General features: G+C 40.2%; 1 protein-coding gene across 1 annotated transcript; it reads right to left on the reverse strand.

The window, feature by feature from the left end:
* Positions 1–422: 422 nt before the first annotated feature.
* DCK (deoxycytidine kinase) lies at positions 423–16,649 on the reverse strand. The gene is made up of 7 exons (XM_065405429.1): positions 16,580–16,649; positions 13,415–13,530; positions 9,257–9,450; positions 8,278–8,425; positions 3,817–3,932; positions 3,138–3,237; positions 423–449 (listed from the first exon to the last, which is right to left on the reverse strand). The coding sequence occupies exons 1-7, from the start codon at positions 16,647–16,649 to the stop codon at positions 423–425; spliced, it is 771 nt and encodes a 256-aa protein (XP_065261501.1).
* Between the last annotated feature and the right edge of the window lie 462 nt (positions 16,650–17,111).

The following is a 17,111-nucleotide window of genomic DNA, read 5'->3' on the forward strand; positions in this document are numbered from 1 at the left end:
GAATGTACAACTTCCCTTGCAGACTCTCAAATTCCACTGAAAAATACAGGAGACCAGTTCTGATAAAACCCCTAACTACATGGGAATTAAATATAAATTAGGGACAAAACAGGAAGAGTGCTCTATGGGAATGTATTACGCTAATCAGAAACAGGAGTAGTAATTAAGGGCTCCTGGGACTCTTTGTAACTCTTGTAAACTGTTCTGTATAACACTGAACAGGCCCACTGGTTTATGAAAATAATCTATACATAAATTTTGTAAAACAAATATTACAAAGTGTATTTGTTCCTCACAATTTGTTAAAGCAACAACACTGAACCCCTCCTCTTCAGACACCTTGTAAGAAAGCCGAATTTGAACCCAAGCTCTGATCTCACAGATGTTTGGAACAGTTTGATTCTGTTTGCTCTTCAAAAGGATTATAAAGTGCTCAAAAATTCCTTGACCTGCAAAAGAAGCAAATATTTTGAATCAAATGAAGTGTATTTATGAAACAGATCTACGAGAACTGTCTTTTCACCTCTTCACTGCCTTATACTGTACAAGGTGTAATTACTGGCTGAAATAAAATCTCATGGCAAAGCATGTGATTTTGTGGCCAGAGTTGCAGAAAACCAAGATTCCTGAAGTTCAGTAGGTGCAGAACCCTAGGTAGCCATAACATTATACGGATGTGGAATTCTTCAGTGCTTCTAAGACATGTGGAAACTGTCCTAAACTGCAACAAGATTCTTTAAGATCACATCTAAAAGTTGTTACAGAAGATGAACGGATTCAACATGTATACAAGTTCAGAAAATAAACATTTCAAATATATGAACACTAAAGAGCTCCTATGCAGCTATTTTAGAATTTGCTCTTCAGGATTAGAGATACAGTAGAACCTCAGATTTATGAACACCAGAGTTACGAAATGACCAGTCAACCACACACCTCATTTGGAACTGGAAGTACACAATCAGGCAGCAGCAGAGACCAAAAAAACAGTACAGTACTGTGTTAAACGTGAACTACTAAAAAATAAAGGGAAAGCAGCATTTTTCTTCTGTAAAGTTTTGTACATCACCTGCACTACATCGGTCACCTCTGTACGCCTTCTGATCTCCTCATTCGGTATGTGATCACGGAGCGATATCTTACACATTCGCCTTTCCATTGCTCTCTGGGTAACAGCGAATTTTTTCTTCCTCCACTTTCGACGTTGACCAGCTTTCTGCTCTGTATAGCATTGCTGGCAGAACAGTGGAATTAAACAGTTCATTCATTTTCTTCATGGGCAGCTCATCATCCGTTAGATACAAACATTAGAGAAGGCGTACAGAAGTGACCGATGTAGTGCAGGCAATGTATGATGCAAAGCGGAGATGGGCCAGTAATGTAGTCCACAGGCAAGACAATAGGTGGACAACCTGCATTAGTGACTGGATCCCCAGAGACCACAAACGACTGCTGGGCAGACCGATCCCATGACAAAAATGTTTGGCCAGAAATGGAAAAAATGTGCTCGCAACAAAATGGAATGGTGGAGTGTTGACTTGCGTTCGTGGAGGGACGGACGAGGACAAGCCGGACAAAGAAAGAAAATTCAGCTTTGAAACTTTACTAAGTCAACGTTCAGTTGTAAACTTTTGACAGAACCACCATAACATTTTGTTCAGAGTTATGAACAACCTCCATTCATGATGTGTTCATAAATCTGAGGCTCTACTGTGTGCAAAAACAAATAAAAGAATATCCCTAGCAAAAGCTTAGCACATTTTAAGATGCGTGTCCAATGGCTTGACTCTGTAGCAGTGTGTCAGTGCTATGCTGGAAATGGGTTGAATTCCAGTTCCTAGTCTCTTTCCCCCTGGGCTGGTGAGGAAGCGTATTCAATCACCACAGTCAGGGTGTAACAAGCTCTAAAGTCATCATAGACCATGCAGGCTATTTTACAGGTAAATGACCGTATTTCCTAATGGATAAACTAAGACCAAGAGGTAAGTCACCTTGTGAGGTAAACAAATCATTTCTCAGAGAAACTGGACAAGCCTTACTGCAGTGTGAAATAAATATTACTAGCAAATTTAAAGACAATATAAAAGTATCTGAGCTATTGAACATTTACTGAAATGACTATGAACTAATTGGCCAACACCACACATGAACAATTAATATCCAAGTGAAAGTTCAACTTGTTGGTCTATAGCAGAAAAATTATCCCTTTAGCATTAGCTAAGAAATGGACCAAATTGATGTAACAAAACCCTTAGCTTAGTTTCTCCCAAACTACTCAAAGAAATATATTTGATCCAAAAATGCAACAGCTCCATATTATATTCCGCATTATTTCCCAAATAAATTGAGAAACTAAATTTGAAAAGCAGCCAACGTGTTTGCACACCTACTAACTGCTTTTCAGTGGCATTTTTGTCTGCTTCTTTAACAAACATTTTTGTAGTTATGTATGACTGTAGTAGAATGGCAGCAACATAAGAACAGTTTCTCTCTGTCAAGAACACACAAGATTATTTAACCAGTGTAACATCAAGCTGGAAAATCATTTACAAAAGAAGAAAACTTGATTGTTTAATGTTTAAGAAACATGCTTAATGTGTAAACAGTGAAGTATGTTTTATGATTTTATATATCTCCTCCCTGCATTAGTAGTTTTATTTTTTAATTACAGTCTTTCAATGGGCTTGTATACTGCCAGTGTCACAAATAAGATTTATATATTTACTCAAAATTTCCCTTTTTCCAAATGGTGAAATCCACAGAGCCTACAATGGGTCTTCTCTCTGCTTGCTGCTTTGGGTCAGAACTCAGACATGTTAGTTACTGACTCAAAGTGGTGATAGTAGTGGGTTGAATGGGGGAGTGATTCGTATTGCTCAGAGACTCTAGGTGCATATATTGTGAATGTACATGCATTCACACACACACAGGCAGTTACCAGTGGTGGTCTCCAATGTGCCTTAAAAAAAGCTTTAGGTTAAATATTGCTCAGAAAAATTATGGTGAGAGACTGTTTTGAAGTTACAGACTGCTGTTCCAAAGTATATAGTTTTCTTTTAACATAAATGTGATCTTGTATTGAATGTATATCAACATGTTTAAATAGCAAAAAGTTGGTATTTCCTGTTAAGTTTTACCTTTTCAATCATATTTTCATACTGGTCTTTGTTGCCTTTGAAATCTTCATTAACATCCAGTGTTAAGATGGGTACTTCTTCCAGGTATTCAAAATCCGTCCTATAAAGAAATAGGGGTGTAGGGATAGGAAAAGGAGAGAAATTATATTAATTGCAAAGTAAAAATAAATCAAGTCTTCATCACAGCAATCTTAACAATTAAAATCTTCCAGATTGGGAGAACTGCGGATCTTAATAAATTATATCCATAATTTTTAAATACAGGACCCTAAAGCTAGATTCCTTGCTTAGGCTCCTAAATAATTAACCTTGAATTTACAGTGTGCTGAGTGACCAGCATCTCTAACTGACTTCAGTAATGTCCAGGCTATGTATCCCAGTGAATTCAGTTCTGCAAACTGCTGAATGCTCTCAGCTCCAGCTGAGGTGAACATGAATTGAAGGGCATCCTGGACCCCCAAATGATGTTCAACACCCTGTGAGACTGAGCCCAATAAGACATTTACAGATATAGTTATAAGAGACCCAAATGCATAAGATACTTGATTTTTAAAAGCCATCATGGTTTGACATATTCAAGGACAACTGAAGTCTTATTTGAAACCTTGTGGAAAGACACTGGCAAACACCTTCACTATCAAATGTTTCCAGGCATGCATTAGTCACAAAAAAAGCCTACCGCAATGTTCTATGCTGAAGCCAGCTTTCATGTTTGTAGTGAAGTTTCTCCAGATATTCAATAGGAATTTCTTGTTCTTCATCTCTTCCACGCAAGTAAATCCTATTTAAGCATTTCTAAAAGCAGAAAGAAAAAAAAGTGGACCAATTTACAAGAGAAGAATTAAAATCCAATTTATTTTCAACCCCCTGAAGCTTTTTTTTTAAAATCCCAATACCCTACACTCTTACCAAAGATTACCACCCTTAAATTAGTGAGTGAGTTTTGGGAGTACAGAAAGACTCTTCCATGTTTAGCTGACGGAGGCCAATGAGGTGGTGTTGGTTAACTGGCAGAAAAATGGTAAAAAAAAAAAAACAATATAAGAGAAACTATGCATCAATTCTTCAACATTGGCACTTAAAAGGTTCACTTGATTATTGAAAACAACATAAAAAGTTTTTTTGTGGAGCCATGTTCCCAGTCAATTATATCCTTTTATTGGGGAATGTGAACAACTATTCTTGAAAATTATTGTTGCCTTTGTGGACACAAAAAGTAAATCTTTCACTTAAAGACAAAATATAAAACAAAAGTTCAAGTTCATCCTGCAACCCCAGTACACTAATAAAAAAAAGTTTATTTTTCTGTACTCCATACAATAAGGAAGTGATGTGTTAAGGGGCAGGTTCAATTAAAAGTTCCAACAACATTTTTTTGATTTTTCAGACCTTGTGATATGTAGAAAAGTTTTACTGCTGACTTATTAAAAAAAGGTATTTACTTATATTACTTTGCACTTCTGGCACCTTTTATCAGAAGATAACAAAGAGTATTGCCCTGAGATTATTTTTATCATCTTTTATAGGTGATGTGCAAAAGAGATGGGTTTGTGCCCTTTATTATGGTTTATGAAGAGAGCCAGAACAGTTAAAATAGAAGGCAGAAGAAAACGGTCTCTATAGCATTAGAAATTCATGTCTTGTCTAGTTTCTGGAGAACTATGATGATGCCATCAGAAGAGCTAAGAGTTGAAGAAAAGGAATTTTTAGTCAGCCTGTTTAAAACTTGTTTTGCTGACATCTACTTAATTCCAAAGGCTCATGAGCCCTTGGGAGAAATGGTGTCTCAGCAACCCCAAACACTCCAATGAACGTGAGAGTTCAGAAAATATCTTTGGAGCCCACCAAGAGGCCCTTTGGCAAAACAGGGGAAGACCAAACTTGAAATTCCCAATTATTGTAAAATAAAAAATACTCTTATTTTTCCAACACACACACCTTTTAGCTCTCTCTATAAATAAAACAGCAAAAAAGGGGCAAAAACTCAAAAAAAAAAACAAAAAAAAAACTTTACTAATTGAGAACCAGGCACAGAGAAATCAAATTTGCTCAATATCACAAATCATCTCTGTGGGAGAGCCAGCAATAGAACCAAGAATTCTTGACTCTTGGTCCAGTGCTTAAGTAGTAGTTTGCCTATCACTCCTACTATGAAGCTTGTCTATAGCTTATCTAAGTATCTACAGGTTTAAAGTAGCATGTTCAAATAATTCAGGCCAAAACCTGAGATTTTCTTAAAATGCTAAGATTGCAAAACTCAGTAAGAATAGAATGCGTCAGTGGCTTGATATTTGGTGGTGGTGATGGGGCAATTCAAACTTTTTATTTAGATATTCCCCTGTAGTGATAGAAACCCAAACACCACAGCATTATGCCAGTACGTTCAGTGCAAGAAGTGCACTTGACTGGTCTAGATACATTGTCCTAGCTGAATGAAATGCAAAAAAAGTCAATAGCATAAATGATGTAAAGCAGGGGTAGACAACCTATGGCACGCGTGCCGAAGGCGGCACACGAGCTGATTTTCAGTGGCATTCACTCTGCCTGGGTCCTGGACACTGGTCCGGGGGGCTCTGCATTTTAATTTAATTTTAAATGAAGCTTCTTAAACATTTTAAAAACCTTATTTACTTTACATACAACAATAGTTTAGTTATATATTAAAGACTTATAGAAAGAGACCTTCTAAAAACGTTAAAATGTATTACCGGCATGCGAAACCTTAAATTAGAGTGAATAAATGAAGACTCGGCACACCACTTCTGAAAGGTTGCCGACCCCTGATGTAAAGTATACTGGATTTTTAAAGTTCTTTTTATTTTAATAATCTAAAGTATTATTTGAAAGGATTTAAACATATGTCTGTCTCTAGTTTACAGTGTTCCTTTCATGTTCTTATATTTTTCACCTGGTTGTGTAATCACTGCAAACTCAGTAATTATGATCAGGAATGACAGTCTGAAAACCTTCTTGTTATCTTTTCACAAGATGTAAATACACAAATTAGTCATACTTTAAAGGAACAACAAATAAAATACAAGGCCAAATATGAAAACATAACAGGGTGTGGGATTCAGAAGAATGAACACAGGGCTCTGCGATGTTGTAACACTAGATGCCAAAAGCTAAGTGCCTTTGATACAACGTGCACAAAGGGAAGGGCACTTATGTATTTCTTTACAATTACACAGGGTGCAATATTTGCAAGAAAGATGCTTACTGTAAACTTATAGTCTGTTTTGTACATACTATAATATTCTTTATTTATACAGGTATACTATTTATGGGGATATTCTAATTTAAATTGAACTTTAAACACTGGAGTTTCCATGATCCTCAATGCTAGTGTAGCCTTATACCCCTCCCCTTCCCCAATCCAGCATTACCTGAACTTAGGAAGAGAGAAAATGTAAGGTGTTTGCCTTGTCACAAAATAGGAGTCAGGAAAATTGAAGTATCCCTTGACACATCAGCACCACCCAGAGCAATCTTTAAACACACAGATGCAGGAAGACTTGCAAAGATGTGAAGAGCAGTCCCTAAGCTTTCCAGGAATACATTAGACACATTAAATCCTGCCTGTACAGGTGACCAATTAGTCACACAATAGCTCCACGTTCTTCTGTTGGCTTTGCTAAGGCCCACAGAAAGCGATCAAGCCAAATCTACACCATACCTTATATGGTGTAGATTACTCTATAAAGTGAGAGTACCCCTCCATTCATACAAATACTTTGACATTGCTCTTATCTACTCTTATCAAGAAATATGTCCCGGACTGGCATAGGATTCCAAAAAAGAGCATTCTTCCCCCTAAGGAATAGTTACAGCAGTAGTAGAAAAATGCAATAAGGAAAGAGCAGCCCAACAGTCTTAACTGTGGTTAAATGTTTATAGCAAAGGGCTGGAAATTAGGACACCTGGGTACTATTCCTGGCTTTGCCTCTGACTGTGACCTTAGACAAGTTGCTTACGGCCATACTTTCCCCTTGTCACAGAACAGATGGGCCTATAATCAAAGTCAAAAAAGTAAACAGCTATATGGCATCATATAGGAGCAAGCAGCCTCGACCATTCTCTCCTTGCCAGGGACAATCACTGAATAAAGTATGCATCCAGGCAAAAGGAAAGGAGTCAGGAACAGGCCACCTTGCACAGTGAATGCCCTTTCTCAAGGCAGCAGTAAAGATATTTGCATTGGAAACGAATACTGACGAGGGCTGGTAATAAAGTGTCAAAACTATACTGACAGAAAATAGGAAAATTTGAAACCCATCCCTCCCCCAGTCCAGGTTTTCCAAACAGCTTTTAACACTGACTATATCAGCAACAGCTACACCTACATATCACATGAACCACATCAGAAAGGACAAGAACCTGAACACCAGAGAACCTATGACAAACAAGGCAAATGAGGCAGCAAGGCTTGCATCGGTATGGGCTTCAGAATGACTGAAAGCCAGAAAGAGGCACTTCTGATACCCATCTGTGACCCCAAAATCCATGGAATTTCCACTGTTTTTCCATTGTAATCTCCATCCAGCGTGTGGATTTTAGTACATTGCTCCCTGCCCACTAGTCCTGTGTTCTTTTGGGCAAAGTGGCTGAGCTCTGAATCCAAGTCATCTTACCTTCTCAGGCAGAACAGCTATATTGTCTCCTTAATCTCTATATGCTTCAGTTTTCTTTATCATCTCACAGGAGCATTGTGAGGCTTTTCTAATGTATGTAAAGCACTTTGAGATTCTTGATGATATAAATAGGAAAAATATTATTTCTAGGCATTTTCCTGGACAGAAGTCCACTTTCTCTTCCCCAGCTTTATTTCCCAGACAGCTGTGTTGCCACTAGGTGACATGCCTGGCGTTGGTGTTTCAACACGAGCAGTCACAAGTTTAAAGATTCTGATACAGACCACTTGGGCTGAAGATTTGCTGGAAAGTAACTGAGATTTCTCAAGAAAACAGTTTTGTGGATACCTTAAAAATACACCACTTTCTATGGAGTATTAGAGAGTGCAACCTGGCAAAATAGTTCTACGCTCATGTAGGCAAAGATTTATAGGCAAGGCTCAGAGCTCAGATTGGTCAATCTGATCGCACTCTCATTCTTGCTAAATTCATAAAGTTTTATTTCTCACCTCAGGAGTGGCTCTGAGATAAATGATTCCATCTAGTTGAAGGCTTTGACCAAACTGTTTATTCATCCATTCATGCCAATCTTGGTAAATTGTCCATTCGGTCTCATTCATGCAATCAGATTCATATAAATTAGATGCAAAAATATACCTAAAACCCAAAAGATTTATTGAACAATGAGGAAATGTAAGTCATGTTATTTAAGTATCCAGTTCAATATGCTCTGCAATATCTAGGAATAAATGGATGAGCTACTTTTGTAGCCTGATTGATGTTTAGATTGCAAAAAACTCAATTGTCCATGAATAGTTTTGCTAAAACCTAACAGTTTTGTTCCACTGGCTCACCTGAAGGAGTCAGGTGACCTTATTACTAGATTGTATTTAACCCTTTGCTCTCTTTCTAGATGGCTGCAGTCTTGCCACCCACCTGGTCCCCTTCCCCGTGCTATTTCAGTTGCAGTTTCCCACAGAGTCATGCATAGCGGACATGTTCAGGGTTCAAACATACGCTCTATTACCTCTCTGCTAGATTCACCACCTTTTGGAGACTGCAACAAGAGCATTTAGGCCAGTACACATAGTTCCTCCACTGAAATCTGTCACACCATGGTAACTGGCTAAGACTATCCTCATGCACTATTAACCCCAAAATTGCTGACATGGGGCTCAATAGTGAAGTTCAACCCCCTGCAGCCAGGGGGTTTCTCCCCTCAACCCTGCCCCCGCTTTTTTAAGAGGACAGAAAATTACATATATTTACTATAATTCAGTTAATAGAACAAAGTTATTGTTTGAGTTGGTAAAATGACCTCATTGTACAATAATACGGAGAGGAAGTGAACAATGGATTCACTGATATCGTAAACTCACCAGAGCCAGTCACAAACCACTGGTTCTGAAATGCTTATGAAAGCTCATCTGCTTTCTAGTCATTACAAGGATTCTCCTACTCAGCCAAGTGTCTTCAAATTAAACATACCTGTCACTATACACAGATCGCTCAAAGAAGACCACAGGGTTCTCCACCTCTCTGATTTTCCCATTAAGGGATTTGAGCTGAGCCCGGATTCTGCTCAGGCAGGCATACGTCTGGAAGGTGAAAGACCACCGGTCCGGTTTCTCATACATCATCTGGAGCACATTCCCCCCACTTTTCTGTGACGTCGTCAGCTCCTATTTTTAACAAAGTAAGTCACTCAATGATTATGGGGTCCAACTTATCTAATTTAGCTCTAAAATGCCCAAAATTGCTTACCATGACAAAATGGTGTAGCCTCTTTTTTCAAGCCTAGAATTGTCTCCACCTACTCTTAATCTCCATTTATAAAAGTGTGTGTGTCATTTGCACACATCTTAACTCCCTTTGTTGTGCTGAGGTGTTGAAACACTACAAATTGCATCCTGCACTTTTCTGAGACCCCCTGCGACATTGGGGCATAGTGTGTGAGAGCAAAACGCAACCGGTTTATATTTGGGAAAACACAATTATTAACTGTGCAGCATTTTACCTTTATACACCTATGGGGAAGATTTCACGCAAGGGTTTGCATGTCATATTCACCTCAGGCATATTGCAAAGCATGAGACACCAAATGTCAAATGCCTCAACACTTGAGTTAAATTCAGCAACCAATTATGTGTTTTGGACAAATAGTGTTCTGTTCCTTTTGTTGCCTTCAGGGCTGTTGTAGCCGTGTTACTCCCAGGATATGAGAGAGACAAGATGTGTGAGGTAATATCTTTTATTCGACCAACAGAAGTGGGTCCAATAAAAGAATTACCTCAGCCACATTGTCTTTCTGTTACTATAACATTTTAGGAACATCTTACTCATTTGACAGTATTTTTCATCTTTTGGAAGCATGGCAAATTGTTTCTTTTGAACAAATATTCCCAGGGCATGTCAGCTTCTCTTTGAGGAACAGCTTCAACCCTTGTCAATTTCAAGAACTACTGTGTCTACATTAGCCTTTTTACTTTGTTGCTATTCCTGGTGGAGCTCCACAGGTTAGTCTCCACTATCTCTTGGCTATCTATGGTGAAGCCATTGTTGGCAACAGCATTTTTTAGGAAGAAAAAAAAAGCCTATGGATATGGCTGAACATGGATACTTTCAGCCTACAGTGTTTAAAATGCTTGGCGGTCTTAGGAGTTTTTAGTCACTATTTACAAACAATCTTTTAAACAAAATGAAGAACTGGCAGTACACAAAAAGCCAATCCCACACTTGCAAGCACTCCTTTTGCTCTGACACAGCAGTGTTAAATTTAATATCCAGCTGGCTTACCACATGCCATCTGTTATAGTTCACTTGATAACAGCTGCAGACATGACATCTAAGCAGATGGCTATATACACTCAACTTGTCATATGAGGACAAGAACATATTCCCCTATACACAGAATTAGAAATCTTCCTCTCTTAGCTGAATGAGTTACCTTTAGATTTTATTTAATTTTATTGTCCTGTATCATCATTAACAGCTGGAATGCCACTGCATGCAAATTTAGAAAACAGAACTTAACTGTGGGACATGAGCACTGCATGCTTTACAGCTTTTCTAGTAAAGATGACCTGACATTCAAACACAAAGCCCTTAGTTTGTACAAATGGATGTGGCAGCAAAAGGACTTAATCCATACTTTCTTGACAAAATTTCAGTGTTTGGACTCTAAGGAAAAAAGCATGGCTTAGGCGCTAATAGCACAGCACTTGGAATGCAGAATACTGGGCTTTAATCTAGACTCTGCCACTGACTTAATGTGTGACCTTTGGCAAGTCACTTAAGCTTTCTATGCCTCGATTTCCCTACATGAAAAATAGAAAATACTTCCCTACCTCATGTGGATGTTTGTAAAATGCTTTGATATCCTTGGAAGGTAGGCATTATATAAACACAAAGTATTGTAGTGAGTCCTGTTAGTGCCTGCTATAGTTAAGGTCACAACACAATTTCTATTAGAACCTTGTGTTTTTATAAACTTAAAAAACCAAACAGCTTTCCAAAACACACACACATTTTGGCCCAATATGCTTTATGCTTAGTCTGTTCCCAAAAGCTCTATTTATGTGGAAATTTTGAATAAAATGCCTTTATCTGTTTGAGTAATAAGACTGTGGAGGGGTGAGAGGAATACACATAGGGCTATATAAAGAAAATTACAAATTTTGTCTGGTCATAATCTTTCTACTGTGTGTGGGGAGCGGGGGTAGAGTGGAAAGGAGTGCCTTTGTTTTATGAAAAAAGTGGCTTTGATTTAACAAAGGTACAATTAAAAATGACTATGTAATGTGGACATCAGAAAACTTACTAATGATGATAATTACTATTTTGCACTTCTGTAATGGCTTGCCTCTAAGGACTTTTATAAAATGAGTACACGGACAATTTTTATAAACAGAGAAATGGGGAGCAGAAACTTCCCAACTCTGCCACTGACCTGTTGTGTGGCCTTGGGTAACAGAATCCAGGTCTGACTCCCATGCTTGTATTCTAACCACTAGAACACACTGCTCCCATCTGTCTTAAGGTGAGCATATAAATATATTTAATGTGCATGTATGCTCACTAGTTACCTAGACTATCCCAGACAAACACTTGTCAGGGATAGTCTAGGCATACTTAATTCTGCCTCCGCACAGGGGGATGAACTAGTGACTTCTTGAGATTCCTTCCAGGGCTAAATTTCTATTATAAATGGAAATATATCTGCTTAAGTTACACAATTAAGCAATATTCACTTTTCCTTTTAAATTTTCATTATTAATTAGCTGTAAAACTATAGTTAGATTGTTGGCATTTCAGTTGTAAATTTCTCAGTCAAAAATGCTATATGTTAAAGCTAAACTCCCCAGGATAATTTTATTATAGGCAGCTGTTTTTTGGCTACAAGTAACATTACCACATCGATGGCCACAGATACCAATCCTTGACTTGAAACAGGCAGTTAGAGGATCTCAACCATTATGAGCATTCATCTCCAAAAACTTGTTCATTGCAACCCAAAAGGGCTGTGAAAAGTTGCTTAGTTTGGATGATCTAGTACAATAACAAGCACATACTCTTCCCCATAAATGGTAGATGAGGCAAATGCCTTCACTGTTTAAAACTTTTGTTTAGTGCGTCAAAATACATTGTACTATTTTTTACATTTGAAAAAGTTCCTTTATGGCTCAGTGATAGCACTACTGTGCACAGATATCATGACTTGTGCCATTAGGTGGAAGCCATGAAGCAAGCTGAAATAGTGATAGATCCAGGTTTAGAATGCAAAAATCAAAATCAAAACCAGATTATATAAACAATTTAGTCAGCAGTTCACATTCTTTTGCCAAAGGTTTCAGAAGATATCTCCTGGGACATCTGAACTATTCTATGTTTTATTCACAGAGCTATATTAACAAATCTGAGTTGTCTCTTTCTAATACTTCCTTGTCGTGTTTTAGGCTATGGCTACACTACACAACTTTTAGCGACATGGCTGTGCCGCTACAGCTGTGATGCTAAAAGGCACACAGGGTAGCTGCTGTTTGTCAGCAGGAGAGAGCTCTCCTTCCAACAAAAAACTTCCACCCCACACGAGCGACAGCAGTTCTCCTGCCGACAAAGCGCTGTTCACACCGGCGCTTTTTGTCGGTAAAACTTTTGTCGTTCGGGGGTGTGTGTTGTGACAAAAGTTTTGCCGATGAAGTGCCAGTATAGACAAAGCCAGTGGTGCACAAGTGGGAGAGGCTGCGCAAGCAAGGACTGGCATTTTTCCATTATCTGTGCTGATTAGGTGTAAATGATGTTTACTCTGTAATACACTTGTAAGTCTCGACAGCCGAAAGGATTACTATACTCCCCATACCTACTCTGTCTTAAACATGCACGAGTGTAAACACACATTCCATTTGAGCATCACAGGCTTGCTTAATAAGGGTCAAAACCTACAAAGGTGAAAGGAAGTCAAATGAATATGATGAGAGTTGATGAAACTGTTACTATCACAGGTATATATACACAGTTCATATTTCTATTACTGTTTGATTAGAGTAGAAGAGGCCTTGATCCCAAAGAAGCAGTTTCTCCTTGCTCAATAATGGGCAAATAATATGAAATACTAATCTCAATAAAAATCAAAGGCTATCATCATACCTCATCATCCTCTTGGCAGCTTTGAACATTGCACCATCTTTCTACAGGCTCAGGAACAACTTCCCATTCCTGGCTAGCTTGTTTGAGAATATTCACAAATGTTGATTTTCCTGCAGCTGTTGGAAAAGAGCACAATAAATACGTCTGTCAGAAAGTAATGGAAATGGTTGTTAGCCACTAGACACAACATTTTCCAGGTTCCATCAAATGCAACCTCCGCTTCCCATGCATCACTGGTTTCATGAGAAGACCTCCCCAGTCCATTCTCCTCCTACAATATTACAGCATCCATATGTAGATTAGGTCTTGGAACAAGGTACAACGCCAATGAGATCAAACAAATCTCTTTTTCCCTTGTCTGTAACAACCATCAGTTGTATAATATTTTCTGTAAAATTTCTGAAAATATAACCTGACCCTGACCTTGTGTGCAGACTATATTCTATAGCAGAGTAGCAGAAGCATGTTAGAACATATTAAAAAGGGAAGCTAATGATTATGGGGTGTTCATTGTGGAGCTAAAACAAGGGGGAAAAGTTTACATTAAATACATCACTATATTCGTCACCTGGAATGAAATGCTATACTTAATGTCACAGAACAATTTTCACAAATAGCTTTTTAATTATTCATAACTTTCTAAGTTATGAACTAACTAAGCAAACATAATAGTTTCAGAAAAAAACAGAAAAATAATTTTCACCATTTTTCTATAAGGGTGAAAAAACTTCTTCTCGCTACTGTCAAACTGCCCCCCCCCCGCAAGAATGGATGAACATTAAACTTAGTACATGAATTATCCTCACTAAGCAAGTATGAAAAACCAGACATTAAGTTATTAATGAATGGAAACTGGCAATTGTGCATGCACTGCAGAAAATTTTAAGTCTGAATGCTTGAATCTAGGAATGAACTGCTCATTGAGTTCTTTTGTAAGTGCCCATGTAATATAAGTTATTAGCAGCTTAAGTTCATATCCTATACAATACTATGTATGGGCAACATAGACAAACTATTGTGGCTGTAGACTTTAAACTTCCGCATTTTCTGATTTATATTTTAACTGTGTGCATTTTTTGTGTGACAATGTTTTTTGTGCATTTGTCAGTGTGACAATGTTTTCTATCAATACACCCAGGTGCCTCAAGATGCTTGGACCTTGTCTTCACTAGAGAAAAAATGTAAACCAAAGGCTTCCCCTAGTTTACTTCGAGTAGCTAATATGGGTTAAAAAAAACTACAAGTGCCTTGTTTTCATTATTTTAACACGGGTTAGTTTAACATGGGTTAAAAATACACCTTTTCCCTAGTAAAGACAATCTTGGTCTATGTTAGTATTCTAGGTGAAGTGACATTTAAGTACTACCGACACATCCTACTTCATCTTTTTGTTTAGTTAATTTTTAAAAGTAAATTTAATTTTTCAGTGTACCACCTAATTTTTCTTCTAAAATATTTTCAGGCAAGTAAGACAGCTTTTAATTAAGAAATGTTAGGGCAACTGGTGGTCTCCCTGGTAAAGTTGCAAAGGCACCATCATGTCATTTGTCCACAAGCAGCATCAGTTACAAAGCCGGGAGATTAGTCTGCCACAAAGCAAAAAAATGGAGTGTTTCAAAACAAAAAAAGGACATTAAAATGAGAATAAATAAGGCTACCAAGAGCTGGCAGAGGAATAGGTGAAGTAGTAGGAACCATAGGAAATTATGATCTCAATTCCTACATGGAGCTCTGAGGCCAAAAAGGTTTAGCTCATCCTGTCACTGAACAACCGGAGGCACTCCCTGGCCTTCAGAGCAAGTTAAACTGGTTTCTCTTCACTAGCATAAAATTCAATCCATGGAAAATCCTGAGAAACAAAAAAGGTCAGGAGACTAACTTGGAGAAGGAGATAGTGATCATTATTTATCAGGATTAAAAAGGAACTAAAGGAATTTGAGCTGATCATATCTACTTGCACAAACATTTCTGATGCCCCAACTCACAAAACAAAAATCTGGCAAGAATACCACAGTAAGAAATATATTTGTTTAAACCAGGAACTTGAATATAGCAAAAGATAACATCTTCAGTTTTGCAATCCAGTACTTGTAACTATTACCAACTTTCCAACTTACTTCCTGCTTTGTTTTCCTGGCGTATATACCTGTAGGATAAGATTTCCTAACCTAAGGGCTTGCCTCAGCGGGGAAACTGACAGGAATAGCTGAGATGAAGCTCTGTGTGAGGTTTTGAAAGCTTGTTGTTCTCACCAGCAGATGTTGGTCCAATAAAAATATTATCTCACCCGCCCTGCCTCTCTAAATATCTTGGGACCAACAGGGCTACAACACCACAGCAGGAACAGCTATTGTGGAGTAAGCTAGTCTGCAAGGGCTCCCCGTGTGGCCACTCTATCGCAGACTGAACATGGCTTTAGTTCAGAACAGTGTGTGGACACGGGGAGCTGTCCCAGTCCATTTCCCCAACGCAGTCACAGCCTGAGGGATGTGGAAAGGGCGAATGTTTGTAACGCGCTGGGCGGACATACAACGGGGTGTTTTAAACGTGCCCGTGAGGAACAGCCAAGGCCAAGGCGTGGAGCGGCTGCAGAAGTCCCCGTCCTACGCGCAGCCCCCACCGTGGCAGATTTGCCCCCACAAGGCTGAGGGCGGTTTGAAGGCAGCACTCGGGTTTGCTGACAGGGAAAGGGACGCTCCGGGCTCGGGGGGCCAGCGGGGACCGGGCCAGCGGCTCCCGGCTGGAGGCCGCCCGGGAGAGGGGGGGGCGCAGACAGAAAGGGACAATGTTACAGGGGGAACCAGAACATCCCGAGGGTTTATTAAAAAAAAAAAAAAGGATTTTAACCGATAAATCAATCAAAAATCCGAGAGGCCCAAAGCCCGGCCCCCGGCTTCGCGCCATGACCCACTCGCTGGCTACCGGGCGGGCTCGGAAGGAGGCGCCCTGGACAGGTGATCCCAGGATGGCAGCGGCTGGCGCAGTAGCCAGGGCAGGCGGCCGGCCCGGCAGGTCCCGGCGCTTCCCGCCAAGGACCGAGGGATGGCGGCGGGTCACCTCAGGGGAGGGCGGCGCGGGACAGGTGAGCAATGGCGGCTCCTCAGTGCTGGGCCAGGGCCGCGCGGCGGGGGGAGGCCGGGACGGGGAGGCGCTGCGGGTTCTCACCGATGTTGCCCTCTATGGCGATCTTCTTGACGCCGCTCTGGGCCCGGCCGCGCTTGGGGGGGGTGGCCATGGAGACGCTGCTGCGGCCGCGCGACTGCTGCCGAGCCTTAGCCTTTGCTCTAGCTCGCGCGCGCTCGCCGGTTGCAGCGTTCGAATTTGGCGCGCGGGGCTCGGGAGGTAGTTATAGATCGCGGTGACGTCACGGGCGCGTCTCACATCGCGTCCCCTCCCTCCGCGGGACGAAAGGTCGGCCAGCTGTTCCCGCGGCGGAACGTCTGGGTGCCCGCCAGGGCCAACGGCTGTCAGCGAGCGAAACGGCCCCGCCTCCGCATTGGCTCGCGGGCTGTTTGGGGGAGGAGGGGCAGGCTAAGCGGCTCCCTCCCTCCTCCAGCCACGGACGGCGTGCGAGCGAAAATCAATCGATTACAGAGCGACGGAGGAAGGGAAGCTGCTGAGTGCCGAGCGTGTCGCTCGCTGAGTGGGCCCTCTCCCGTTTTTCAACTCAGTCCAGCTTCCCTGTAGTCCTTATGGC

The sequence above is a fragment of the Emys orbicularis genome, chromosome 5 (genome assembly GCF_028017835.1).
Source record: "Emys orbicularis isolate rEmyOrb1 chromosome 5, rEmyOrb1.hap1, whole genome shotgun sequence".
NCBI classification, from domain to species: domain Eukaryota; kingdom Metazoa; phylum Chordata; order Testudines; family Emydidae; genus Emys; species Emys orbicularis.